Genomic DNA, 25,979 nt, shown 5'->3' with positions numbered 1-25,979 from the left:
TTTCTCGTTCATTCAACCTTTGATTGAACCTTTATTTGATCATCCATAAGTATCAATTTTTACTGACAAAGATGGCCTGGCAGGGAGAGAAAGACAGAGATAAAGAGAGGGAGAAAAGGGATTGAGACGAGACCCCATGTTGAGGCGTCCTTGAGCAAGACACTTAACCCCAATTGCTCCAGTAGAGCTGCTCAGTGGTCAGTAGTAGACAGACAGATAGATGAAGACAGAGAGGGAGAGAGAGAGAGAGATGATGATGATGATACAATTTGGCATAATGGTCTGTTCCTGACATTAATTGAAAAAGGTGAAGGGGGGGAAATCTATGATATAATCAAAACAATGTATACAAATTGGCAATATGGAAACAGATTTCTTCCCCCAAGGTAGAGGGGTGAAACAGGGCTGCAGTCTCAGCCCCACCCTGTTTAACATTTATATTGATGAATTGGCAAAATCACTAGAACAATAAGATATCCCTGGTCTCACCCTCTCTGACACAGAAATTAAATGCCTCCTTTTTGCAGATGATCTAATATTGCTAGCTCCATCTAAGGAGGCATTACAACAACAACTGGATCATCTGCAAAACTTCTGTCAGACCTGGGCCCTGACAGTTAATCTAGAAAAGACTAGAATGATGGTCTTCCAGAAATGACCCAGGTGTCAGGGAAACCCAAATAGGTTCATACTAGGCTCCACTGACATAAAACACAGACACAGCTACACATATTTGGGACTAAAAATTACCTCTACAGGAAATTTCAATCAGGCCATTAATGATCTCAGAGACAAAGGAAAAAGGGCTTTCTATACTATAAAAAAGTCTTCAAACATAGATATACCTGTTAGAATCTGGCTCAAAATATTCAAATCTATAATCGAACCAATTTTATTGTATGGTAGTGAAGTGTGGGGTCCTCCTGTAAATCAAGACTTTAAAAAATGGGACAAACACCCAATTGAAACCCTGCACACTGAGTTTTGCAAGAGCATTCTCAGAGTCCACAGGAACACCCCCAACAATGGATGCCGAGCTGAACTAGGCCAATTTCCCCTTTTAATTAGGATACAAAAAAGAGCAATCAAATTCTATAAACACCTAAAAACAAGTGACCCCAACTCCTACCATTAATAAGCTCTCCATTGCCAAGAGGAGAACATAGAGAGGAGCCCCCTCAGCCAGCTGGTCCTGAGGCTCACCCCCTCTAACAGCACAAGGCCTCAGGACAGCCCTCACACAGTCTGGCACAACCAAATTATAGCTAAAGAAAAAGAAATTACATTAACTATTGGACATCTACCACAAAAACTCAAAGCAAACTTCAATGCTATTTGGCTCTTAACAGACAGTACACGGTGGCAGACTATCTGACCACCGTGACTGATCAGAAACTGAGAAAGACATTGACTAAGTACAGACTCAGCGATCACAGCTTGGCCATTGAGACTGGTCGACACAGGCAGACCTGGCTGCCTAGAGAAGACAGGCTGTGTCAGCTCTGTCCACAGAGCAACATTTCCTGCTACAATGTAGCACATATGACTACATTAGAACAAAGTTCTTTACAAAAATTAAATGTAAATTCCAAGATTTTGATACACTCTCTGACCAGACTAAAATGCAATATCTGCTTGGAGAAAATAGTGTCAGCGCCATAGAAGCAGCAAGATATGTCAGTGCATGTCACAGCCTAAGAGACAACCAACACAACAACACATGACAGCTGTAGTTAGTCTCCTCACAGCTCACACTCTGTCTTTTGATTTTACTTCTCCACTTCTTGTGTTTGTTTTTTTTCACATTTGACACTTACGATTTCTTTATTATTAATATATTGCTGTTAATTGTTTATTTATTGATCCTAAACAAACATTAATTGCTTTTATGATACACACACACACACACACACACACATATATACAGAGTGGTCTAAGGACTAATTGGAAAGTTAGATCGGCTTGGCTAATCTTCAGTCATCAAACAATCTTTCACAAACACACACACACACACACGCATACACACGCGCGCGCACACACACACACACACACACACACACACATACACACGTGTGAACAAACACAAACACAAAACAGTGAGCGAGAGAGAGAGAGAGAGAGAGAGAGAGAGAGAGAGAGAGAGAGAGAGTTGTTCACCTTGTATATTTGTAGCAGCACGTCAGCCCAGGATCGTTTGCTCAGAGCCTCATAGTCAACACTTCTGTAGTCCGGTCCATTCTCTTCCTCATTTACCTGAGAGAAACACAAACACACACACACACACACAAACACACACATATATATATACACAGCATACAAATTAATGAGTGTTATAGAGTGTGACAGTGATTTATGTAGAGGTATGATTCTGGAAAGTGTATGGAAAAACAAGAAGCTCTAAATGTGTGTGTGTGTGTGACAGAAAGGCATGTGTGTATCAAACAGGGGGTGAGAGTGTGTGTGTGAGAGAAATGCATGAGTTTTTGAGTGAGCAATCAAGTGTGCGCATGTCTTTGTGTGTGTGTGTGTGTGTGTGTGTGTGTGTGTGTGTGTGTGTGTGTCTGTACTTGTAGCAAGCACCAGTGATTGTACACCGGTTAGTGTATGTGTGGGTGTAAAAATAATCTTGTTAAGGTGTGTGTCCATGTGTGCCGTGTGTGAACCTGTGTGTAGTGTGTGTGTGTGTGTGTGAGTGTGTGTGTGTGAGAGAGCGAGAGAGAGAGAGAGAGAGAGAGAGAGAGAGAGAGACTCGGTGCGATCAGACCAGAAGGGGTTTTTTTCATTGTTAGCACCAAAGAAGCTGCACTAAAGCAATTATTTTCAGTTTCACCAAGGCTTGTAAAATTGATTTACAGGTCACACAATTTAATTTAGTAGGTGTCATCTAGGAGCAAAGTGTTTGCACTGTGTGTGTGTGCGTGTGTGTGTGTGTGTGTGTGTGTGTGTGTACCTGCAGAGAGCACCAGTGGTTGAACTCCTGCACGTCTAAGAGGTATTGTGGTCTGATGTGACACAGACAGGCTCCCTGCACCCTAGACATAGAATTACAATGGACGGAAAATTTGCTGGTCAAAACCAAAACGTTTCCAACATGTCAGCTAGAGTCAAGACAGCAGAAGCAGCAGTAGTCTTTAAGTGCGTCTATGCAAACAAGCCCTACCTGAGAAAAGCAAGCATGGATTCGTGCTGTTGTAGCATCTGATTGGTGCGCTGGTCTATGTCCTTGGAAAAGGACTGGCTGCGAGAAATACCAGGAATCTGTTTGCCCATCAAGTGATTAAGCATGTCCAGTACTGACCTAGGCACCAAAATACACAGTTTACACAGTTTTTTAGTTGGCGGATGACTAGATCTAAACATCCATTTTATATTTGTTGTACCCAAGAATGGGTACTGAAAATTTACCACACATATACAGACCTGGAGTCTTTACTCTGGCTGACACGGTAACTCCGCCCACTGGAAACATCTGTCTGAATTTTTGACACAACCCTGGAGAGAGAGAGGGGCGCAAGGGGTTGATTGATGAACAGATAGGAAGGATGGTAAAAGACAAGGCAGGATGGATGATTACAATAGATGACACATATTAGAGGAAGGAATGTAGTCAGAACGGAGTTAGCGTCGTCAAGGACTGATTTAGCTTAATTTTGCCAGCATCATGAGCAAGCATGGTAGCAGCCATCTTGTGCCTGGTAAACACACCTCCCTGTCTCTAAATCATGGTTTAAAATATATATTGTTAGGGTGGAATATATCTTAACCAGTGAGAGTCATATAGGGTTGCCTTATTTTGCTTTTCCACAAGTTCAGATGAATAATAAGTACTGAAAAGCTGAAGGCAAAAACAGATGATTGCATCAACTGATCCCCTGCCAGTTTCCAAAAGCGTGGACTAGGCTACTTGGGAATCTCTTGGGTATACCTTCTGAGCGTGTGCGGTACAGAGATGGGGTGTGGTCCGTTCGGCCAACCAAAGAGGCTGAACCACCTCTCAGCAGCCAATAAGACGCTCTTGTAGTAGAGCCCCTCCTCGGAGACGGCAGAAGGGAATTCTGGGACGCCGGGGTTGGTCGTGGTGTTAGGACAGAACTCGTCATCTCTGCTGGGCCGACTGTTCACACTCTCAGTGTCTGGAAAGGAGTCTGAAGGAGATAGAGATACACACACACAAGGTCACGCAAACAGAGATACATGCAAACAAATACACACAGACACATACACATGCATATACAGACATACCACACACACACATTTTCTGACCTGTGGCAGAGTTCTTGCTTGGGGAGGTGAGGTGAGCAAAGGATGAGGAGGAGGAGGAAGTGAGGCCAGAGGCGGGACTTGGTGAGTGACAGCGCTGAAGGACCGCCTCCACGGTCGCCTGGGTTCGTCCTGATTGGGCACTTGTGACCCCTGAATGACAGACAGCCACGCAAGCCAATCAGATGCAATGAGGAAAATATCGGGTCAACAACTTCACTTTTACAAGTAGTTCATTTTGAAGCTTTAGTTTGGGTGGCATGTGCAATTTGACTGATTTTAAATGTGAGTGAATCAAGCATTCAAGGGGTTGTGAAAACTGAAGTGTGTGTATAGTATCTTTATGTGCTGTCAGAATTTGTACTTGTGTGTACTTCTTTGTGCATGTATGTGTGTGTGTGTGTGTGTGTGTGTGTGTGTGTGTGTGTGTGTGTGTGTAAGTGGTTGGCAATTAGATATTTTTGAAGGCCAAAACCATTTTGCAGGAGAGGAAAAAAAGCAATTTATCATCTTTTTTTCCCTCTTTTTTCTCTAACAACGTGTACAACACTGAATGAAATATAAGATACACTTATTTGAAATGTATTAAAATAAGATCTAGCGGCAGGCCTCCACTGTCAGTCATTTCTACCCCGGACCCCTCTCATTTATTATCACATTGGATTTTAAACAAACAGAGCAAATTTAATGAAATTCAATTCAATTCATAATTCATATCAGACTGCACAGCATAGGAACACTAGCTGAAGAATGTGCACTAACAGAGATGGGCCCAAAGTAATACTAATTACAAATTGTAAGAATTAGTAACGGATTTACCAGAATCATAATAGAATAGTTGCAATTTTGTGTGAAATTTTAACTAAAATGTACATGTAGAATGGAGGATTTGATTAGTGTTTGTAAAGTCCCAGTCAAAATCTCATTACAGAGCCGACAACGCAAGAGTGCTCCACACAAATATTGTAAGTCTGCTCCCCTGAATAGCTTCAGGGAACACTGCCATTTATTTCCAGCACAATTAAGTGTAGTTGACCATAATTGGCACTCACATCCACCAGCTACTGGTTGTTTATGCAAGCTCTCATCAGGCCTAATCAGCCAAACCGGTACTTCAGTCATCCTGTGTGTGTGTGTGTGTGTGTGTGTGTGTGTGTGTGTGTGTGTGTGTGTGTGTGTGTGTGTGAGAGAGTGTGTGTATGTGTGTGCTATACCAGTCTTGAGAACTATCTGTTGCTGGGAGCGGTGCAGGGCCATGTAGGGCCAGACTGTCAGCAGACAGTTATCAGCCGTAGCGCACACCTCCACCTGAAACCTGGAGAGAAGAAGAGAGGCAGAGTGGGAGAGAAATATAGAGAGAGAGAAAATCAAATTAGCCGATTGATTCAACAATCAATTGATCTTAATACTTAACAAATGTTTCTCTAAAACATAATGTGCTTGCAAGAGTGTAACAACTCAGAGAGCAACATGAACGTTAGCTTTCAAGGTCGAAGTCTAGTGGTTAGAGAGATCGCCCTTCAACTGGAAGATGCAGGTTCAAGCCCCCGTGTCTGCGAGTATCCTCCTAGCTGAAATGTCCCTGAGCAACACACTGACTCCCTAGCAGCTGCAGAGTGGCTGTTCTGTAGCTGATGCTGTGCTCTGACTCCCTGGAGGGGAGCAGGCGATTTCCCTACAGGGATTATACAGTATCATTATTATAGCATGTTAACTAACAGCAAACTGCTGCATTAAAAAGTTTACATTTCACTCAACAACATTTATGTCAGGTGATGTGGAACTCTTGTTTTTTAACTACCTATTTTAGTGCATTATGTTCCTTTATACTTACATTGTGTTGTTACACCCAGTACATTATGGTTTAGGGAAACTTTCATGACGTACCAACATGGCATTATCGTTTACTTTGACTACTTTTCCATAGTTTAATACACAGTTGTACACAGTTGTTGTTGTGGCTGTAGTGCATTTACTGTAATTGCTACCAAAATAACAACACCTCATACTGTGGCCTGTTTGCTGTAAAGAAAATGTTTTATTGTAGGACCATGGCCCTGTTTCGGAGAGGAGTCATGCGCTGACAGAGATGGAAGAAATATAGGTCAAGTGGTGAAGGTGGTTGAGGTAGCTTGTTACAGAGAGTTGATCACTATGGGTGATACTGGAGGAGAGGGAAGAGAGGAAAGAGAAAGATATAAGAGAGATAGCTATGGAAAAGTAGAAGAATGGGAGAGAGAGAGAGAGAGAGAGGTGGTCAGAGAAGGGGATAGACAGATTAATGAAAGTAGATAAGAAAAAGAGATGCAGAGTGGTGATATATGTTGCAGTATAACAGGTTACCTGTTGTGGAGGTGGTCGGTGAAGGTGATGGTTGAACAGAGGGACAGAGGGACGGCGGAGCAGAAGGATACAGTGCAGATTAGAGAGGCTGAGCTGGCCTCCTGGTGCTGGCTGCCTATCAGATGGTTCTAGGGTTGCAGACAGGAGTGGCAAAGTGAGATAATTTCAAAGATCACGAAGGCATTTCTGCTTTGCTTCAGAGTTAAGTGTCAGTGAGAGCCAGGAAAGTCGATTACACTTGTCATTTCAATCCTACTTTTCTTATCCGATCACTGGATGCACACAAATCGGGTTTTTCTCACACTGCCACAGGAACTAGATATGAGAGATGTCAGGCTCGCATTGTGACTGGGATCCTAAGCAGTCGTGATGATATCTAACCACAGTACGCATACAAGTAATGAAATGAGAGGGAGAGGGAGAGCGGGTAAAAGTAAAAAGTAAATGCAGACACAGATTTAAATAAATACAGCCACAGGAGATGCATAACAGCCATTTTCAGGCTAGGTGTGGATATGCAGTAACATGATCTCGTATAATCCATGTGAGCCAGATTCACACCAACTCTATGAAATGGTATGTGCGTTAGCCCGCTCACCCACCTGGATGCTTGCATTAGGATAATTTCAAACAATGGGTTACATTCACTCATTTCATTGTATTTCCATTGACACCAATAACTATCTAATTCTTTGAGATCGATATTTGGTGAGGTGGCCCATCCTGACTTTTACACGGCAGGGTAAACTCTGGTTTAAATACAGGACTGTACCTGGTCCTGGGCAGGGATGGTGTTACCCTGGGAGAAGATGATGGAGACAGGCTGCACCTTCGTCCCGTCCTCCAGTTCCACCTCATCCACTTCCGCCGATACACTGGTCCCACTGAAAAGGTGGTGAGAGGAGGAGGTGTGAGAAAAGACAGGAGGAAGGAGAGTTAGTATGGCGTCCACTGTGTGCCATATACTCTGACATGTCATTAGCTAATCGTCCTAGTTGTTGAGGGTTCGATGTCTGTGTCCATACCCCAATCGGCCAACAGGCACCTGTGAAGGACACTGCACAAGGAAAAAGACACATTTTCACCAAGCTGCCAGAACCGTCCAAGACAAATTTCCCCTCGAGTTTATCTTATCTTAACTTCTAGGTAGCAGATAAACTTGCTTTGCAGAATTCTGTATGATTTAAAACACTGTCATGTGGGCTCCCAGTGCCAAGATCTTCTCCCTGGGCAAGTTTTCCACAAAAATCTATCCATGCGAGGTGTGGCATAGGGATGATAGCTTTTGATTTGGACGTGGCCAATGAGTGTTTCGGATCCACGTCGTGGCCCAGTCGTTACTCGGTGGTCATTGTTATAATCGTCTGGTCACTCACTGAAGCACAAAAACTGTCCCCTGCACTGTGCAACACTAGACACACCCATTTTGTAATCTGTGCACCAGTCTGTCCACCTGATGTTTGATTGACAAAGAAAAAACACTAAATAAGACAATCAGAAAATAGGACAATAGATAACTGAATATATACAGTGCATGTGCCAAAATTTTGTAAAATAGCCTAATCCGTCAAATAAATTGATACATTTTTCAATGCAAGGGATATAAACAAGAAAATCTTAAAAGTGCTGCCATAAATGGGATACCACTGTAATTGGTGAACAAAATAATGAATAAAAAGAGAAATAAATGGTTTAAGTACAGACAAAAAAAATACATAATTTTTCCACTCAAATATAAACTTATTTATTTAAATATCTATATTTGATGCTGGATTATCCTATTTGAGATGCTGGCACACAATGGATGCCAATTTTAGATGGATAGTAGGAGGAAGAAATGGAAAGGGAATGAATAAGTGGTTGGTCTGTTCAGGACATCTGTCTTGAGCAATTATTCAGTAGGTTCATGTGCAAGTGTATGTGCAAACAGACAATAGTACAAAATATATGGCTCAGACAAAGACATACTGTATGTATATTAGATGTACGGCAATTAGATGTAGGACCGCACAATTATAACTAAAACGATAGTCTTGATTATTTCACCAAATATTGTGATCACAAACGCAATGAATGGGAACAAAGTTAGTGAGACTCATTCAACAGTATTCCCATTATAGCCATTTGTGTAGCGGAGACAGGATAAGGACAGGAAGCTGCAGAACCCCAGGCCTCCATGCACTTATACTGGATTTTGTGAGGATTCTTGAGGTGACTGAATAGACTGGTCATATGCCTATGAGGTGCAGCAACAATGGCAGATGTAAGTAGAGACGGACATGCTGTACGATACACACTTGACAGCTGTGACGGGTTTGCAGTGCTCATTATGAATAGTGGAGGAGGCTTAATGGAAGTCCTCGGTCTGATAGTACAGCAAGCTTTCTAAATTAAATTAAACAAACGTAACACACAGCTTAAAACACAGCTCTGGCCATTCAAATGTGTCCACATTTGACACGTGAGAGATTTGATGTTCAAATGTAATATTATGAGCAACTTTCCAGCAGTTTGGCTGTAGGTACAACAGCAGCCCTTCTTCTCTTATTGTTTTAGATATTATACAGTGGCTAGCCCCCCCCAGGACATGTATTGTTGAGGAGATAGTAGTGGAGGCCAGCAGTTTATGCATGCACTGTGTTCCCCAGTTCAGTCATGGGGATGTGGGTCAGAGAACGCTGCCAGCGCTGAAATACTGCAGCCAGATTGCTGTCCACTCTGAAATCTGAATACAATGTGAGCCACCTAGGAACGTGGATTAGCTCACTGGATCACAATGTAAGCAAAATCCGACGTTAGTCCAGACCTGCCAGTTAGTGAGTCCTGGCATGATTGATAAAAATCCCACTGAAATGAATAATTTAACCAGTTTATGTATGTGGCAGTGTTTCATTGGCATTCATTTAGCAACAGTGGCTCGCCACTGCCAATCGCCTCAAGATAGAAAAATGTAAATACAATAAAAATTCATCATCATTGTTGCTCAGCCCACCCAAAAAACTGACACTACATTTGCAATTACAGCACTATTGTCCATATGTGATGATGTAAATATCCAAATACGAGGCATTTGTAAACTGTAACACTTACTGGAACTGATCTTGGATCAGGGCCAGGTGTGAGCATAAAACACTGGTGTGTGTGTGTGTAGCCCAACCTAGGATATCCTGAAGCCAGCAGGGTGACAGTAGCTGTGGCGTTGCCATCCAGAGGAACTGGGGTGAGGAGGACTCGAGGGGGGAGGATGGTGATGTTGGGGAGGTGGAGGTTGACGGTGATTGACAGCTCCCGGTAGGGGTGACGCCCCTCCTCTCCTCCCTCCTCCCCCAGGTAGAGAGGGAGGGACAGCTGGGTCACTCTGCCAGACACTAAGAGAGGAAAACAAAGCACTCAGGTTGCATCTAAAAGCTCATAGTCAGTGTATACTTCCTAAAAACCATATGCAACAGATATAAACAAAAACTATCTATGCTTTACTTTACAACATCAGCATATGTAGGCACAGATGGTATTGACATGGCATTCCAATGGGATTACATTTAAAAATGCTCTGAGGTAGTTTACTTCTTCAAGCCAAGATGAGTTCTGTGTCGCATGACGCAGACTTTATCCTCAATATGTTCTATTAACACATTCTTTGCGTTGTAATAATTTGTATTTGTTGTATTTGTATTGTATTTTTTATATTCCTATTTATATCCTTATCTAAATGTATTTGCTGCTGTAATGACCCAGTTTCCCCCCAGTGATCCTTTAAATGTCACCTAATGAAATCCAATCAAAGTGCATCCTAAATTGGAAGCAGTATGAGTCTTCAGACAGAGTCTCATCTCTAAACCCTGTGTAGGGATGAGGCAGTGCAGCATTCTTTCTAAAACTATGGGTCAAACCCCAAAAGGGACCACTGGCCTGTTTCTGGTGGCTCTCCACATGACAAGATTAAGTATTCTCTTAAGAGCTTGGGCCCCATGGTGAAACCAAATTCCTCATTATAGGGTCCCTCACTGAAAAATATTAAGAATCCATGACTTAACGGTCTAAACTGAATGAGGCCATTATTTTATTAAATACTATTTTAATTTAGTTTAATTGGTTTTGTTTTTTTACTTACTATTCATTTTTAATTTTTGTCCTATTCTTGAAAGTGAAATGCTTTTGAGAGGTGTTATGCTGTATAAGTCTGAGTGATATGTTGTTGTTTTCTTCCTGGTGTGTGTGTGGTAGAGAGAGGTAAAGTGATATTTATTGTCATGGTGTGGTCTGAGCATGTGTGTATGTGAGAGAAATTGAATGTGTTTGTGTGTGTGTGTGTGTGTGTGTGTGTGTGTATGTGTGTGTGTGTTTCCAATCATCTCTGACCTATCCTGACAGCCTCGGGCTTCATGCTGACCGCCAGGCAGACGGTCTGACCGGGCCCCAGACTCCCCGATGATGGAGACACCGTGAAAACTTGCTCCTCTCTTCTGCCCCCTGCTGTTAGCGCTGCTGCACTGCAGTCAAACCACCAGTGCACGCTCTCCCCAGCCACACTACGCCAACACACACTCTCCACGCACACTGCCCTCAGCTCCACTGTCTGGGGAGGGAGAGAGAGAGGAAAGAGGGAGATGGATGTGCAGTGGCGTGTTTATTGTTCTTTGACTGGGGAAGGAAGGCAGGAAGAAAGAGTTGGAGAGTAAATAGGAGAAAGAAAGAAAGAAAGAAAGAAAGAAAGAAAGAAAGAAAGAAAGAAAGATACTGACAAGAATCCTAGAATACCGAAACACAGAAGCTAATAAATAAAAGAAAGAAACAAAGAATAATTTTACATGTATCTCAGAAAGTGGTTCAGTAAGAAAGTGTACACCACAAGACGATATTTCACTGACAGCAGTGAAAGGTGGATTTGAAATGGAAAGAATCAGAGGAGAAAAGAGGAATGGAAAGGAGAAAAGAAGGGCGGGGAGGAGAGAGAGGGAAGGCGAGGAGAAGGATTAAATGAAGGGAGAAAGGATGGAAGGAAGGAAGGAAGGGTGGAAGGAAGCAAGAAAGAACGGTAAGAATGGAAGTAGCAAGATGGAAGGAGGGAGGAAAGGAAAGGAGGAAATAACAGAAAAAGGTAGGGATGAATGGAGGCAATAAATTGATACCTGAGTGTAAGCATCAGACTGTGGAGCCAAAGGTTCCACGTGGAACTGGAGGCTGGAGGGGGACATTTCCAATGGGGCACACAGCACTAAAACCATTTAAAATAGAAAATAGTATAAAAAAGCTACCTGAATCTAGTGCCATGTTTGCAATTTGTTCAGTACACACACAAATCTAACAGCATTTCAGTTCTATTTTCAATTTAATTCCAATTTCCATTAAGGTAGTTAAAATATTGATGTCTCTCTTTCTCTCACACACACACACACACACACACACACACACACACACACACTCCAACTCAATGTCAATGACTTCACCTGTGGCCTGTACACGTCGCGACCCAATCGCCATGGTGACGGGCCGGGGGCGTGGTGTGACGATATGTTTCCTGCTGCCGGCCGACAGAGAGCAGGGGGTGGAGGAGGAGGAGGAGGGGGGAGTGGGGAGAAGAGAAGGAGGAGGAGTGGGACATCTCACACCGTTGACCATCACTGGCAGGTTGAAGTCATAGCCTGCCACCTGCAGGGAGACAAACACATCCAATAATCCGTGTTCAGTCTGTCATTTCTTTGACATTCCTTGTCTTTGTCACTGATATATTTTAATGTACCACATTTGCATATGCAGAAATCGTAAGCATATTATTTTTTTAATCTGGGAACAAACATGTCCAAGCCCTAAGATGAAAAGAAGCTAGATCTCCAACTTGTGGACTTTTTACTACTTTGTTAGAGAGATTATCCTGAAATACAAAACACCATTGTCTAAACCATAGCTGGGTCAAATTATTGATTCAAATCAATGTAAATTCTCTCCTTTTTGGAAGATTTTTTAAATACCTACCGACCTACAGTACCTACCTAATATACCTACCTATCTAGGTGAGGCTGGTCAAGGTCTCACCTGGGTGGGGGAGAAGACCAGGGAGCAGTCCACTGTCTCGTAGCCCTGGAGCTCCACAACACTCACTCCTGGCTCCTGCTCTGCTCCTGACAATACACACCCACAAGCACAAACTAACACAAAAGTACACACAAGCTGAAACACAACAAACTACATGACTATACTGTATACTGTATGTCTCAGTGGTGTAAACAAAACTAATATTACCAGCATTCAATGACAGTCTAGTGTTCCCCATGCATATAACAAATAGATTTCCCAAACTGTCACAATAACATAATAATACTACTTCATGTGTTGCATGTACAGATAGTCTTTTCTGACCCCTCACCTCTGCCAGCGGCCCCCATAAATAACATCAAAACCCATGGGAAATACTACATATGTACCTGCTGAGGGCCGGGGGAGGCGGAGGGTGAAGTCGGTATATTCTGACAGGTCAAAGGTGACCCGGGCCGCGGCCAGCGAGCGGTTTGTCAGAGCGAATGGTATCGCTCGCCGAGAACCGGCATGGACCCCGTAGAATTGGAAGTGGGACTGAAAGGAGGGAGGAAGAGACAGGAGGAAAGTAGATTAGAGTGATAGAGCAAGAGAGAGAGAAAGAAATGGAAAGGATGGGAGGTGAAGAGTTCAGATAAAAAGAGATGAAAGGGGGAGTGAGAGAGAAAGAGAGGAAGTAGAGGTCAAGTTTAGAAGAGAGAGGGAGAAAAAAACTATTGAGGAACACAGAAACTAGGACCAAATAGGTGAATGCAGTCTCTATTGCACAGGAATTATTTTTAAGATGGACAATGACATGTTTGGCTACTAACTTAAAAAAAAATGGCACTTTTCAACACAGCATAAAAAACAAGTCACTCATATTGAAAGTTAAATGTTTTTTCCAGGACGCACACAATGATGCACTAGTGCGCTCTTGTGCTTTTTATTAATTAGTCTATATCTGGTGGGCAAGCCAACTGGATTGGCATTTAATTACCTGTCATTTATGTTTTTAGAAAAGCTGCTATATATATGCTACCAATCTTTTCATTGCGCAATGACGACTTAATCAAAGAGTCAAGGAGATCAAAGAATTGACTGAGAAGTCGCTGCATTCCTTTTATCTATTAAGTTTGAGTGAGACAACTTATCTACATATAGCTCTCTTGAAGTTTGAGAGAACAATTTAAGAATCACTTCCTGCCAAGAAAAGTCTGCGTTTCTGTGACTCCACAGCTACAGATGAGAAAAATGAAAGAGAAAGAGTAATTTGCCACTTTAAACTACAAGAGAGGTATGAAAGCAGCACCTCCTTGACTCCATTTCCTTCAAAGCTGCAACCCCCCTGCTGTTCCCGAACACACACACATTCACACACATATGCAATTTATTTTCCTCCCTACTTTCACCATCCCCAACTCCCCTCCCCTTCTCTTCTACTTGCTACATCTACTGAGCCAAGGTATTATCACCTCCATGGGAATCAGGATGTAAAACATGCAGATGATCCAGCAGTCCATTTCAAGCTACAGTGCCCCAGGCTCCATCATCACACGCTGGGCTGATTTAAAACCCCAATCCAAAATTTTATTAATCATCAGAATTTTGGGGTATGTTCATATCCAGTAGACTTTTGATAGGGATATGAAAAAATAAGCTTTTTCAAAATTAAATCCATCATAAATCAAGGCACTGGTTCATTACACCACAATTCCAACAAAATATTACAATGTAAACAAACCCTTCACATCTTCAAAACATGGGATGGACAAAATTATGAAAACTACATGAAAAAGGACTTAAACTTTGAAGTAACAATTACAAAGGCAGTTACACAGGTGTCAGCTTTAATGGAGGCCGGATAGTCACCACTTTTATACGTGAGTTTTCAAAGCAACAAGGAGCATAAAACCTGAATCCCTGAGCAATGAAAAAAGTAATATGAGCTGATGAGGCATCTTATACCATTTTGCCCACATCCAAATGGGTTTACGTTTGGAGAGAGCCAAAAGATGCCTTCAGCTCACAATATCTGTTGTCAACTGGTGGTGGATCTTTCATGGTATGAGTAGCCACCTTGTGGGACTCATTAGGTCTGATGAACGCTCTGCGTGGTTGTGTAACAATAAAGGAACATGAGGCCCTAGGGTGCAAACATTGTTCCCTCATGATGTTCCCATATTCCAAGATGATAATGCTCCGATACACAATTATAAACAAATTCAAGAGTGGTTTTATGAGCACCAGGATGAAGTCAAACGCCTTCCATGGCCTCAGCAATCACCAGATCTAAACATCATTTAACCTTTACAGGAAGTTCTCATTTCCACCTCCTTCATCTTTCAAAGAAACGTTTTTCTTCTTGAAAAATGTCCCAATGTCCCACTACACATAGTCCAGGACAAAAGATGGCCCTACTCCTTATTACATTATTGATATTTAGCCTGTAGTTTGTTATTTTTTCCTTCCTTTTCTTTCATTTTGTCCATCCCTCGTGTTATGCTGTCATACTGTAAAATTTTTTATTTTTTTTTAAATCAGAGAATGCCAAAAGTCCTGTCCTGTGTGAGATTTCAGTGGTGGGGCTACCTTTTCATTTACATCTGGATCACGGAGTGGGCCTTTAAAAGCTGCTTATCTGAGAGAAGTTAAGGAACAAAGAGTACTGAGGAAAAGCAGAACCTTCCATTACTCAAGGGAATGTGTAGTTGATCTTCCCCTGACTTGCTGAATCAACAGAATAAGAGCTGAACAAGGTTTTTAGTCTTTTAGATTTTATGCTTTAGTCTTTTGCTCGTTGTTTCTAATGGGCAGGACATGTTTCATGGTGCATCATTAAAACAAATGAGCTATTTCTGCGCATAATGTTGAGGTTAGAAATAGCAGGTTTTCACTTGTAGGTTGTCAGCTGGAAAATTCACTGGTGAATCTGTTCCCTCCTGTGGACCCATGTTTCTCAACCTTTTTGGCCTTTGATTAGCCTAGCGGTTGAATAATCCTATTATTTGCACAAGACTTTATTGAAAAGATTACATACAAGATAATGTACATGATAACATATATATATGTCAGATTTTATTTTTATTTTTTTAACATTCCATATAGGCTATCATCTTGCTACCACTGTGGCCATCTTGTTTTTGGACCCACATCCTTGGTTCTAATGTGAGTTATAATCCATATTTAACATAATAGCTTTAATTATGATAAAAGCATTAATTGTAATAAATAGTTTTACACTTGGGACTACATTATCATGTTTTGTAATTTCCATTTTTTCTAGCAGTGGTGGCAATGTTCTTTGCTGTGGCTGCTGACCTGTGAATGAATACAGAGAAAACAGTGTGTGCAGACACATATAATGTAAACACACATAGAAACTCACCACACTGATGTCGACATTTGGCGGCTCCACTGATCCACCCACTCTGAGCTCAATGGACTTCATATTCTTCAGAGCTATCTGTAATACACACAACACAGTTTGTGTATATTCGTTTTTCTCTTTCACACACACACACACACACACACACAAATAAACAGACAAATCCCTCTCTCCCTCTCTCTCTCTTCCTCCCACCTCCACACTGGTGTCAAATTTGATGACAGCATCAGGGTTGAAGTGGATCTTGAGCGCAGCCTGCCCCCCCACTGGCACCATGCCCTCAGATGGACTCACCACCATGCCTGGCAGAGGGCACACATCCAGCACCTGCCTCACACACACACAAACACACACATACACACACATTTGCACACAGATACATGCACAGACAAAACACACAAATGCACTGCACCTGTTACAACAACATGAGTGCGTGAAATAGTTTCTGTTTTTGTGTGTGTGTGTGTGTGTGTGTTTGTGTGTGCACCTGGTAGTAGGTGTGTTTCTGCCCAGTGTTGTGTAAGACAGCGGTTCTGATGGAGGGCATGTTGAGAGGCACTGATCCAAACGTCAGGTGTCTCTCTGCCAGCTGGACACTGGTGGACCCAACCTGAGAGGAGGGGAGAGAGAGATAGATGGAGAGAAAGAGAGAGAAAAAGCAAAGGGGGGCATTGGATTAACACATTTTGGCAGCGTTGAAGGAAAAATCCACCCTCGGACTCTTACACTGTTATATATCATCAGTCTGTGATGTTCAGTGCTTTCCAGGAGTTATTTTGTGATGAATCCTGCCTCATTCTCTTCTACTTCAGTTAGTGATTTCCTGCCTTTCCCAGAATGACTTCTGATAAATCTCCAGAGAACAGGAATGAACCTGTTGCATTCAGCCGTTGGTTATAGGTGAAGGTGGAGAGAGGGATAGCAATCATGATAGCGGCATTGTAAGAGCGAGAGTGAGAGTTTTCCCAGTCGAGAAAAAAAGAAAAAGCGACATTACTCAAATACAAAATGGCTGCACTGCATTATGGACTGTTGACACTGCTGTCAATGGAGAAATTGGTATCTCTGCCTCTTCTACGATGGATAGAAAGAAATCTAGTTTTGAAAGAAGCTGTTGCTCTTTGATTCTGAGGAACTGACACTAAAACCTGATGTTTGTCATTGATGTTTTAGATAGCTGAAAAATTTTCGGCTATAAAATGCCATTGTAGTTGCGCCAGAGATACCTCGAGGTGATGTCACATCATCGACCAGTTATCTGCAGGAATAAGAAAACTACAGCACCAAACAACAAAATAGGCCAAGAGATGATACATTGCCAATAGCTGTTTTTTTAAGGTGGATGATTCCTTCAAAGCCATGCTCTACCCATTGAGCTATCCAAGCCCACAAGTAATAAGCAAGAGTAGATCACACAAAATTAACCTTCCCGAAGTTGGACACAGACCTTGGCGATGCAGTGCAGGCGTTGCGTGTTGCCTTCGTGGACACAGAGGTCAAAGTCTCCCTCTGGAGGAGAGGAAAAGGACGGCTGCCACACCACCTCACAGTCCAACTCCCTCAACGCCTCCACAGTACCTGGGGAGGGGGGAGCAGAGATTTGTTGTATTCAACCTTTATTTAACCAGGTCGATTTTATCTGTATTTAAGCTTTACGTAACCAGGCAAATGAATTAATTAGAAATTCTTATTCACAATAAAGGTCATGGAGAGAAACAGAAAGAGAGACCAAATATGAGAAGGAGAATGGATGAGGGGAGGAAATGAGACAGAGGGAGAGGAAGAGAGGGAGGACAAATGTCTCTCTTGACAGCAGGCTTTGAAAATGTCAACACATTTACACACAATACAACCCCAGGGACAACACTCTCCCTGGGCTCTCGCAAGGGTTCAGCGACCAACATGGGTTGACTGATTGGAAATACCACATCAGTATGTTGAAAATTCACAGTGAGACACAGCGTCTCTCTGTCCCAGTTTGAAAGAAAACCCTGCAGACTGGTTCCTCTCATACTCTGGCCAAGTCATGAGGTCAAACTACAGTGTGTTTCAGCTGGACTGAATTCAACATCTGGGTCTGGGTCTGAAAACAGTTAAAAAATACACTTGACTGGGACATGTTGATGGCCCGTCAACACTGTCGGTTTGAATCTGGCCTTTCATGACCTTTGTATTTCTTTCCCCCAATCTTCTCTGTTACCCTCTACTGCACGCTATCCAATAAAAAAGCAATGCAGTAAAACTGAGCTGCAGCTGTAGCACCTGTAGCTGGTCGAACGGAGAATAGGATCCCTCTCTCTGTGACGACCGGCCGCCAAGTGAAGTCGGCTGCATGGTTACGGTGGTTTCTAAGGGTGATGGAGCTCCTGTATCCTGATTGGGCCAGCAGGGAGGGGGAGGGGCCGAGGACCAGCTGGGTGGCGGACAGTTCCAGAACCACGGGAACGACCTTAGCCTGGACCACCACCTGACCAATGTGTTGCTGGTTCACAGAGTAGGAGACGGGTCTGGGGGAAAGAAGCAACACACACAAACAAACTTATGCATATTTATGCTGCTGTACACATTCCATTGATATTCATTCCCTGCACCTCTACTGTAACCATGAAATAAGTATTTTAGTGAGGAGCAGCAAAAACGTCCCCAAAAGTCATTTTCTGATACTATACTTGTGATGACCTCTGGACCTTTGGACCTTATAGAATTGTGGTAGACAAACACACACTTGAATATTGCACGTTATTCAATAAGACTGGCAGCTAAATAGCTAAAATGCAAAGTGCTATTGTAATGAAAACACCTACTGTGCAAACACATTGGATGTACCTTATGAGATTTCATTTAAACATTTCCTAGATCAGGCTGTTGGGAGGAAATGTCTGAAAAAAAACTATGATGCCAAATTTGAAATCGTGTAATGTGATGTCAGTAAACAGCATACAGCGCACTTATGTTTCCCAACCCAGCCAGTCTGTGATCACTTTATACCAAAGGATATCAAAGGCATGAGAGATGCAAAAGACCCAACGTTGGTGAGTCCAGTTTTCTCTGGACGGAGCGCTCGCATTGATATGTAGGAGGCAGTTTGTATCTTACTCTCATTTTGATTCATCACTTCGTGTCGGATTTAGGCTGATAAGTTGGGTCTATTTTTACATAATAATCATACCTAGCGCAGCTTAAATTTGTCCTCACCATCCTTTAACCTTGTCAACACAACGAAAACTGTGTTGAGCTCCTTCAATCACCAACCTGTAGAAGTAGCCCAGCTTGGTGCTCTGAAACATCAGGGGTAGGGTGGTGCGGGACATGGGTGGCAGAACGTGGGAGAGGGGTGAGGAGCCCTGCAGCTCGGGGCAGTCCACCTCCAGCTGCACCCAGACGCACACTGACAGATGGTTGGCCAGCCTCATCCTCTGAACACACACCGACTGCACACACACCTCGCCGTAGTCCACCAACAATGGGCCTTATGAGTAAGGAGAGAGGGGAATTTGAAGCTTCAAAAATGGCACACAAACTCCTATTATTATATTTTATATACTCATTAGACAGAATTTTTTATTTATTTAAATTAATTGTTTTTGAATTGGGATGCCCCAGGTCCCCATCTGAAATATGACCCTTATCCTCTAGGGAAAACTTGTATTGTAGACTTTTGTTGTTGCTGTTGTTGTTTTTGCCATTGCAGTAACTGATACGTCTCTATGAAATTAAGCCCTCACCTAAAACTACTTGGCAGAGCTCCTGAGCTGTGAGAGTCCTGCTGCAGTCTGCCACCTCCTGGCTGGTAGAGGGAACTGCATGCATTACCTCTGTCACCTAGAGAGAATGCAAGAGATAAAGGGGTGACTGAAATAGACAAATCTTCTTGAGGCAAATCCCTTCTGGTTGATGATAGACTGGTAAATTTCACACCCAAAGCAGCAAGGAAGGAAAATAATGACATATGCTGATTTAAAGCAGCCTAAAGAGACTATAAAATCTAGTGTTAATGGCTGTTACTTACTTTTTACAAAATCAAATCTACATAGGTAACTTAAATAATCTTTCTTTACACCATGTTGGATCTCACCTGACTGTTGCTAACCTGCCAGGCGACGGACGCCATGTCTAGCGTACAGCTGCGGTTGGTTGCTGGTGGAGTGTTGCTACACCGACCTGGCTTGGTCTCTGGGATCTTATTAGTCTCCAGGTCCCTAAGGAGGAGATTAGGAGGGACGAGACCCTGAGCCGGAACAATCCCGATGTCCACCTCGTCCTCCACTTTCCCCTGCCGTCTAGCAACCAGAAACAGCAGAGAACCCGCTTTAAGGCCCTGTGTTCCCCGCACATCTCATTTTGAACTGGCAGGGATCAGCAGAAGCTTAGGTCAAACGCTAGCCGTGGCTCCAGCTGCTGCTGCGTGACTGACTAGTGAAAACCAATTTGAAGTGCAGCACTCTTTTGCTGAAGTTGAAATATTTCTTTCAGCACCTGATGCTCTGACTGCTAAAATGATGTCTTGTGCTCAGTGCTGTCAGAGATGGCAGTGCCTTCTTCCCATTGAAAATAACACAACATAAAAGGTAGTGCTGTAAAGATGGAGATATATGTTAGGACTTTTTGATGACTATAACTCAAATCTATCTTCACACCGTTCGCTCTATCCTATCCACAAACAGAAAAAGATTTAAAATTTGAAAAGTACAACTGTCCAACACACATCTTTTTGACACACTGTTAAGATAATTTAACTAATTGAAGTGTTAACACTGCCATTGCCAACACCCCACTTGCAAAACTGGCTGAGTGAGTGAATGAGTTATGTTTCAGACCGCAACTCAAATTGTCTACTTTTCACCTTCCCAGGACCCTGGCTCATTTAAACTGACTCTTACTTGGCTCTGTTTTGGGTTCCAACTCATATTTCAAGAAATGCAGCTGTGAGGCTCCGTGATGGATCAGCATGTAGGTGTCAGGGTGGCCTAATGGTTAGAGTCACTGCCCCATATTAAATGGCCACAGGTTTTATCACAGACTTGTGGCCTCAGCACAATCCAAATCCAAGTAAGAAATTAGTCATCAGCAATTATTATCATGCCAGGACAGTGAGGACATAAATATCAAACTCCACCTGTCCATCATGCTCTGCAGGCGACTTTGTCTGAGCTGTTTGATGAAGTCCATGTAGATCTGTTCATGTCTCTGTCTCTGCTGCTCCTCCTCCTCAGTGAAGGCATAGTCGGGGTCCACATAGCGGTAGCGTCTCACACCAGTGAAAATGGTCCTGAGTGGGATAGGCAGAGGAGTGTTGGGGAAACACACAAAGACAAGCAGTGCTTCCCATATATCCCACAGAAATGGTGGCCCCCCACAGCTAGAGGCTTTTACCACTATTACAAAATGACAAACAGAAACAAACAAACCAAACAAACAAATATAGGATCGATGTTTAAATATATCTTTATGTCATAAGAAGCTAACTGGAAATAAGCTGGTGACTTTCTAACTGGACCCAAAATCAAACTCCCTCCACATCCAACTACTACTGTTACCAAATTGAAATAAACTGATGGGGCCAGACAAACACTCAGAGAGGCACTAACACTTATTATTGTGTGTGTGTGAGTGTATGTCAATATGTCTGTGTCATGGCTCCAGACTAACATTTTTTATTACCATACTGAAATGTGATTATAGTCATCCTAAAAGGAGTGTTAAGGACAATTCATGCTTCAAAATGAAGAATGTCTACTTCTTCTTTCTTGGGCAATTTCAATTTGTTGCATTTGTGGGGTGCTGCACACAAACATTTTTTATGCCTTCGCCCTGCTCTGGGAAAACACATACTCATTGTTTTTGGTGATCAGCCACTCACATAGGATACGAGCCATTTCCCAGTGATTGGCAAATTCACAAAGACTACTTGTAGACTACTTCTGAGTTCACCACATGAAGAAAAAAGTATTATCAGTTGAACTAAGAGGGCTGTTTCATTCCAATGCACAAATTTGCTGCCAACCTGACCTGTACTGTGTCTGTAATTTTGTGTGTGTGTGTTTCTCCACCTTTCACCTGTATTGTGTGTGTGGAGAGGCAGGCCTGATGCTGGCGGCTCGGTCGTTGGGAAAGGCCACAAGCTCCTCCCCCGCCACGCTTTGGCTCCTCCCCCTGCGATGTGTGTGGAGTCGTGTTTTGGCGGCGCTGAGCACCGCGGCACGCACCTTCCCACCGTATTGAGCCAGCTCACAGGACCGAACATGAGGCCGCAACCCGGTGGGATTAGTCACAGCTGGAGTGATGCCTGCGAGTCAGCCAATCAAAGCAGGGCACATAAATGCATTAAAATCATGTGATTAAACAGAACAGGACCAGCATGTTAGTGGTTAAAAATTTTAGAGCAATTAGTACTGCTGAATGAACGTATGTGAAACACTGAAATGGCACATTAAACAGTATTCAGTTTCAGGGCAGATGTTCCCTTTGAAGCGAGCAGCACTCTTTTTATTATTCACCGGGATTTAGTTTTGGCTCGGGGTGTGTGGTCTCACTGCAGCAGACAGCCGACAGGTGGAGAGTGATGGTGTGGAAGCTGCGAAGTCCTGTAACATCATCAGCAGTGTCGTCGCTCCTCCGCCGAACGACATCACCTAAGACATCTAGCTTCTGACGCACCTGGAAACTCCCTTGCTGATGTGAAGTGAAAGACAAAACCACGTCCTGGGAAACACACACACACACACACACACACAGATCATACATGAGCAGCACAGAGAAAGACAGAGAGGTTGTGTCTCCACTTCATGCCTAACAACACCTCTTAGCTGTTCTAAAATCACTGTAATACACAGCCTCAAGCAGCTAATTCATTTTATAATATGGCGGGTAAAACACCATTGTAATGAAAAAGAAAGCAAATGTTCAATAAATCTATTTTTTATAATTGACTATATAATAAAAATATAACAATACAATAATAACCCCAAAATGAAAACCCCCAAAATAAATAATTACAGTTCTTCCACCAAGCGATATAGTTCTTGCATGGGTAGCGGATTAATATTTAAATGAGCAGTTTTGCATTTTCCGGGTATTTTGCCACTACTTAAAGAGGAGTCAGCCAATAAGAGGTGAGGACTGGGACTATCCCTTTTTATCATAGGGATTATTTCACATTTACTGCTCCACCAATCGGTCAACATCTTTACCTGGCACTGCCCGGGGTCGATGGTGCCTGCCGAGGGCTCTGTGGTGAAATGTGCAGCCTTGCGGAAGCGGAAGTTGACGGGAAGCTGGGGGCAGAGGTTCTTCAGCACACACAGCAGATCCACGCGCTGTCCTCTCACACAACTGAGGAAGTTGAAGCTTTGAGAGGGACTGGGCACCAGAGACACAGGCAGGCCTGTGCCTGTCACCGCCAGCTCCACACTGCTGTTGCCTAAGGAGAGAAAAAAACAGACAACCTGCATCAAAGTGACAACAGTGTGATATTAACTATACTGATTAAATGGTCTTTGTTATGTCAGTGCACTGCTGGCTTACAACAGTGCAGAAGCAGTTCAGAAGTATGCAATGACAGGCAATATATGAGCTGCAATAGTTCTTTACGCCACTAGGAGACACCCTATCATCACAGGTGCCACAGTTAAAAAGTCATTTCCCACATCTCCTTGTCTGTGGAAGTACATTAAAACATGTCAGTTCTGTTACTGTGATGGCAGTGGATAGCATTGAGTTCAAAACTATCATTGTAAAATTAGTTTATTTTTAGCATATTAAAACTATAGCTGAGTTTTAGCTCACAAAAGTAATCAGATTAAGAGGCTCAACGCCTGGGAGTGGGGGTCAGCTTGCAACAGCATCAAAGCAGCAGATATGTTTACAGATGTGGGCAGGTAAATGAGTGAATATGAATATGAGTATGAGTGTGTGTGTGTGAGAGTACCATTGTGGTGTGTGAAGCCATGTTTGCTTCCCACAGACTCAAACAGCAGGAAAAGAGAGTAATCTTGCCGGCTGGCTGAGTAAGCACGCTTCTTCTCTTCAGCGGGTCTAAAAGAGACAGCAACTAAGGTTATAGTAATTTACTCAAATTGAAACAAACACTAGACATGGCATAATGTTTACCTAACTGGAATAAAAACTCACTTTCTGCTCGCTACACTGCTCCCTACAGTGCTCATTGACTCAGGAGAGGATAATATCCTATTTGGAATTAATTAGGATTTGATGAGGAAGTATTGCAGTATGCTTTTATACTTTGGTCAAAAAGAGCCTTTAGTTTCGCTCCAGCTTCCTGCTCATACGCTGGATCTCACTTGCAAACTACGTTAAATATAGTAGACTACCACAATGGATGAATTGCTTACATTCCAAACACATCAATCTGTTGCAAGATTAACAAAACAAAATGAAACTTAAGTAGCCAAACAAAGTTGGCAGTTCAACATCATTAGCATTCTATTCACGAATGCAAAATCAGATATTTTCTCATTGCCACTTTCTCTCCCACAGCTCACCTTTTCTCTCTTTCTCTCAATTCAAGTACTTTATTAGCATGACTATGTATCAGAAACGATGTACTGTATAAACAAGTAAGAGTCTAACAGCCCCGCGACGTTGAATTTTGCGTCTCTGCGGGAATCGAACTCTAGTCTCCCGATTAAGTCTGCAATCTAACTCCCTTCGGCATACTTTCACCCACGTGACCATAAAGTGGCGAAAAGAGCGACTGACCTACCGCCCAACAATGTGATCCGACCGACTAATAATGCGATCCTAAATTGTAATTTTCACATTTCAAATGTTTTTTCGTTATAACCATATTGAGATGATCAATTAAGCAATATTACTCGAGGGTGAGCTCACCCTCGAGTGTAATATTGCGATTAAGTTATACAACGGTTACCAACAAAATAAAATATATAATCAAAATGTATTCATATTGTTGGGCAATTCGCTCTCAAAATAAAAAAAACTTTTTACTAGAAATACATGGGGGCTAACTAATAACTTGAAAACAACCAGTCACGTCGGTAGACTCCTATGTAATGGAACCTAGTTTACTACTCCAGCAAGTAGGCCGACCCTTAGTAACGACCTAGCAACAGAGACGATTTCTAGTCCCTGTTGAGTCAGCCAGCCAACTTGAGCTAATACTTTCTAGAGCTCGTGGGATTTCCCAAACTGAATAAATACCACACATATAAACACAAAACTGCCTTGCTAGCTCAATCTTGTTGTAACTAAGATATCTGTTGAAAAAATAACTTTTCTATGGACAGATTTAGCTACTACGTCCGCCAACTTCACATTTATTTTTAAGCTAGTAGCGCCGTGTCATCGACTCATCGGCACAGTTGATGGAGGATGCCAGAGCGTCTAGTAACATCAAGGCTGAACAGAGTTATATTTAAATATATTGTATAATAATATATGGCGGCGCAATATTTTTAGTGATGAGCACGGCTAGGTGTGCTGTTATGCTGATTTGATCACGTTTTAAATGTCTAGTTGACAAATCAGATTGCTGGGTCGGAACTTGAAACGGATTTGAAAACGTGTAGCTACTTTTTAGTATCTCTTTTGTGGCGCTGTGGCCAAAACGTATATCGCATCCGTAGTATTTTAGCACTACCATAGGGAATGAATGGAAATCGGTTTAGGGAGTTTTAGGTAAAACAAATGCATCCGTGGTGTTTTATAGCTACCACAGAGGATAGATATATGGAAATCGGTATGGGGAAGTATTGGCTGAAGAAAATATACCGCATTCGTAGCTTGTCAGCGGTGGAACCACGGAGAATTAACACCATTTATAAGCTTTTGTTCTAGCTTCACGTTCACCCGATTCCTCGTTAGTATAGTGGTGAGTATCCCCGCCTGTCACGCGGGAGACCGGGGTTCGATTCCCCGACGGGGAGGGTTACGTTTTCATTTTTTTCACCTGATCTGTGTAAATGATCTTTGTACTATAGCTATCCTTTACGTGGCT

At 42.6% G+C, this 25,979-nt stretch overlaps 1 protein-coding gene and 1 non-coding gene across 2 annotated transcripts in view; one reads left to right on the top strand and one right to left on the bottom strand.

The window, feature by feature from the left end:
- The window catches only part of LOC139640293 (cilia and flagella-associated protein 47-like), a 56,169-nt gene that overhangs the window by 26,971 nt on the left and 3,219 nt on the right, over positions 1-25,979 (bottom strand). The window contains exons 8-35 of the mRNA XM_071514481.1: positions 23,931-24,037; positions 23,194-23,423; positions 22,501-22,705; positions 22,061-22,289; positions 21,120-21,272; positions 20,079-20,283; positions 19,729-19,825; positions 19,256-19,472; positions 18,266-18,510; positions 17,451-17,581; positions 16,491-16,613; positions 16,199-16,330; positions 16,004-16,081; positions 13,026-13,173; positions 12,637-12,719; positions 12,051-12,252; positions 11,733-11,818; positions 10,963-11,179; positions 9,761-9,971; positions 7,376-7,487; positions 6,604-6,731; positions 5,470-5,575; positions 4,264-4,381; positions 3,926-4,145; positions 3,421-3,492; positions 3,161-3,298; positions 2,951-3,032; positions 2,158-2,253 (exon numbers count right to left, since the gene is read on the bottom strand). Coding sequence (XP_071370582.1) covers positions 2,158-2,253; positions 2,951-3,032; positions 3,161-3,298; positions 3,421-3,492; positions 3,926-4,145; positions 4,264-4,381; positions 5,470-5,575; positions 6,604-6,731; positions 7,376-7,487; positions 9,761-9,971; positions 10,963-11,179; positions 11,733-11,818; positions 12,051-12,252; positions 12,637-12,719; positions 13,026-13,173; positions 16,004-16,081; positions 16,199-16,330; positions 16,491-16,613; positions 17,451-17,581; positions 18,266-18,510; positions 19,256-19,472; positions 19,729-19,825; positions 20,079-20,283; positions 21,120-21,272; positions 22,061-22,289; positions 22,501-22,705; positions 23,194-23,423; positions 23,931-24,037 — 4,171 coding nt within the window. The remainder of the gene's footprint in view (positions 1-2,157; positions 2,254-2,950; positions 3,033-3,160; positions 3,299-3,420; positions 3,493-3,925; positions 4,146-4,263; positions 4,382-5,469; positions 5,576-6,603; positions 6,732-7,375; positions 7,488-9,760; positions 9,972-10,962; positions 11,180-11,732; positions 11,819-12,050; positions 12,253-12,636; positions 12,720-13,025; positions 13,174-16,003; positions 16,082-16,198; positions 16,331-16,490; positions 16,614-17,450; positions 17,582-18,265; positions 18,511-19,255; positions 19,473-19,728; positions 19,826-20,078; positions 20,284-21,119; positions 21,273-22,060; positions 22,290-22,500; positions 22,706-23,193; positions 23,424-23,930; positions 24,038-25,979) is intronic.
- Positions 25,837-25,908, top strand: trnad-guc (transfer RNA aspartic acid (anticodon GUC)). Its single transcript has one exon. It is a non-coding gene; the product is annotated as a tRNA-Asp (tRNA).

Source organism: Centroberyx affinis, unplaced genomic scaffold (assembly GCF_046629955.1).
Source record: "Centroberyx affinis isolate AG114_WGS23_722 - 3 ecotype Tasmania unplaced genomic scaffold, CSIRO-AGI_Caff_v1 ptg000287l_1, whole genome shotgun sequence".
Taxonomy (NCBI): Eukaryota; Metazoa; Chordata; class Actinopteri; order Beryciformes; family Berycidae; genus Centroberyx; species Centroberyx affinis.
This window is presented reverse-complemented; position numbering and strand designations above follow the sequence as displayed.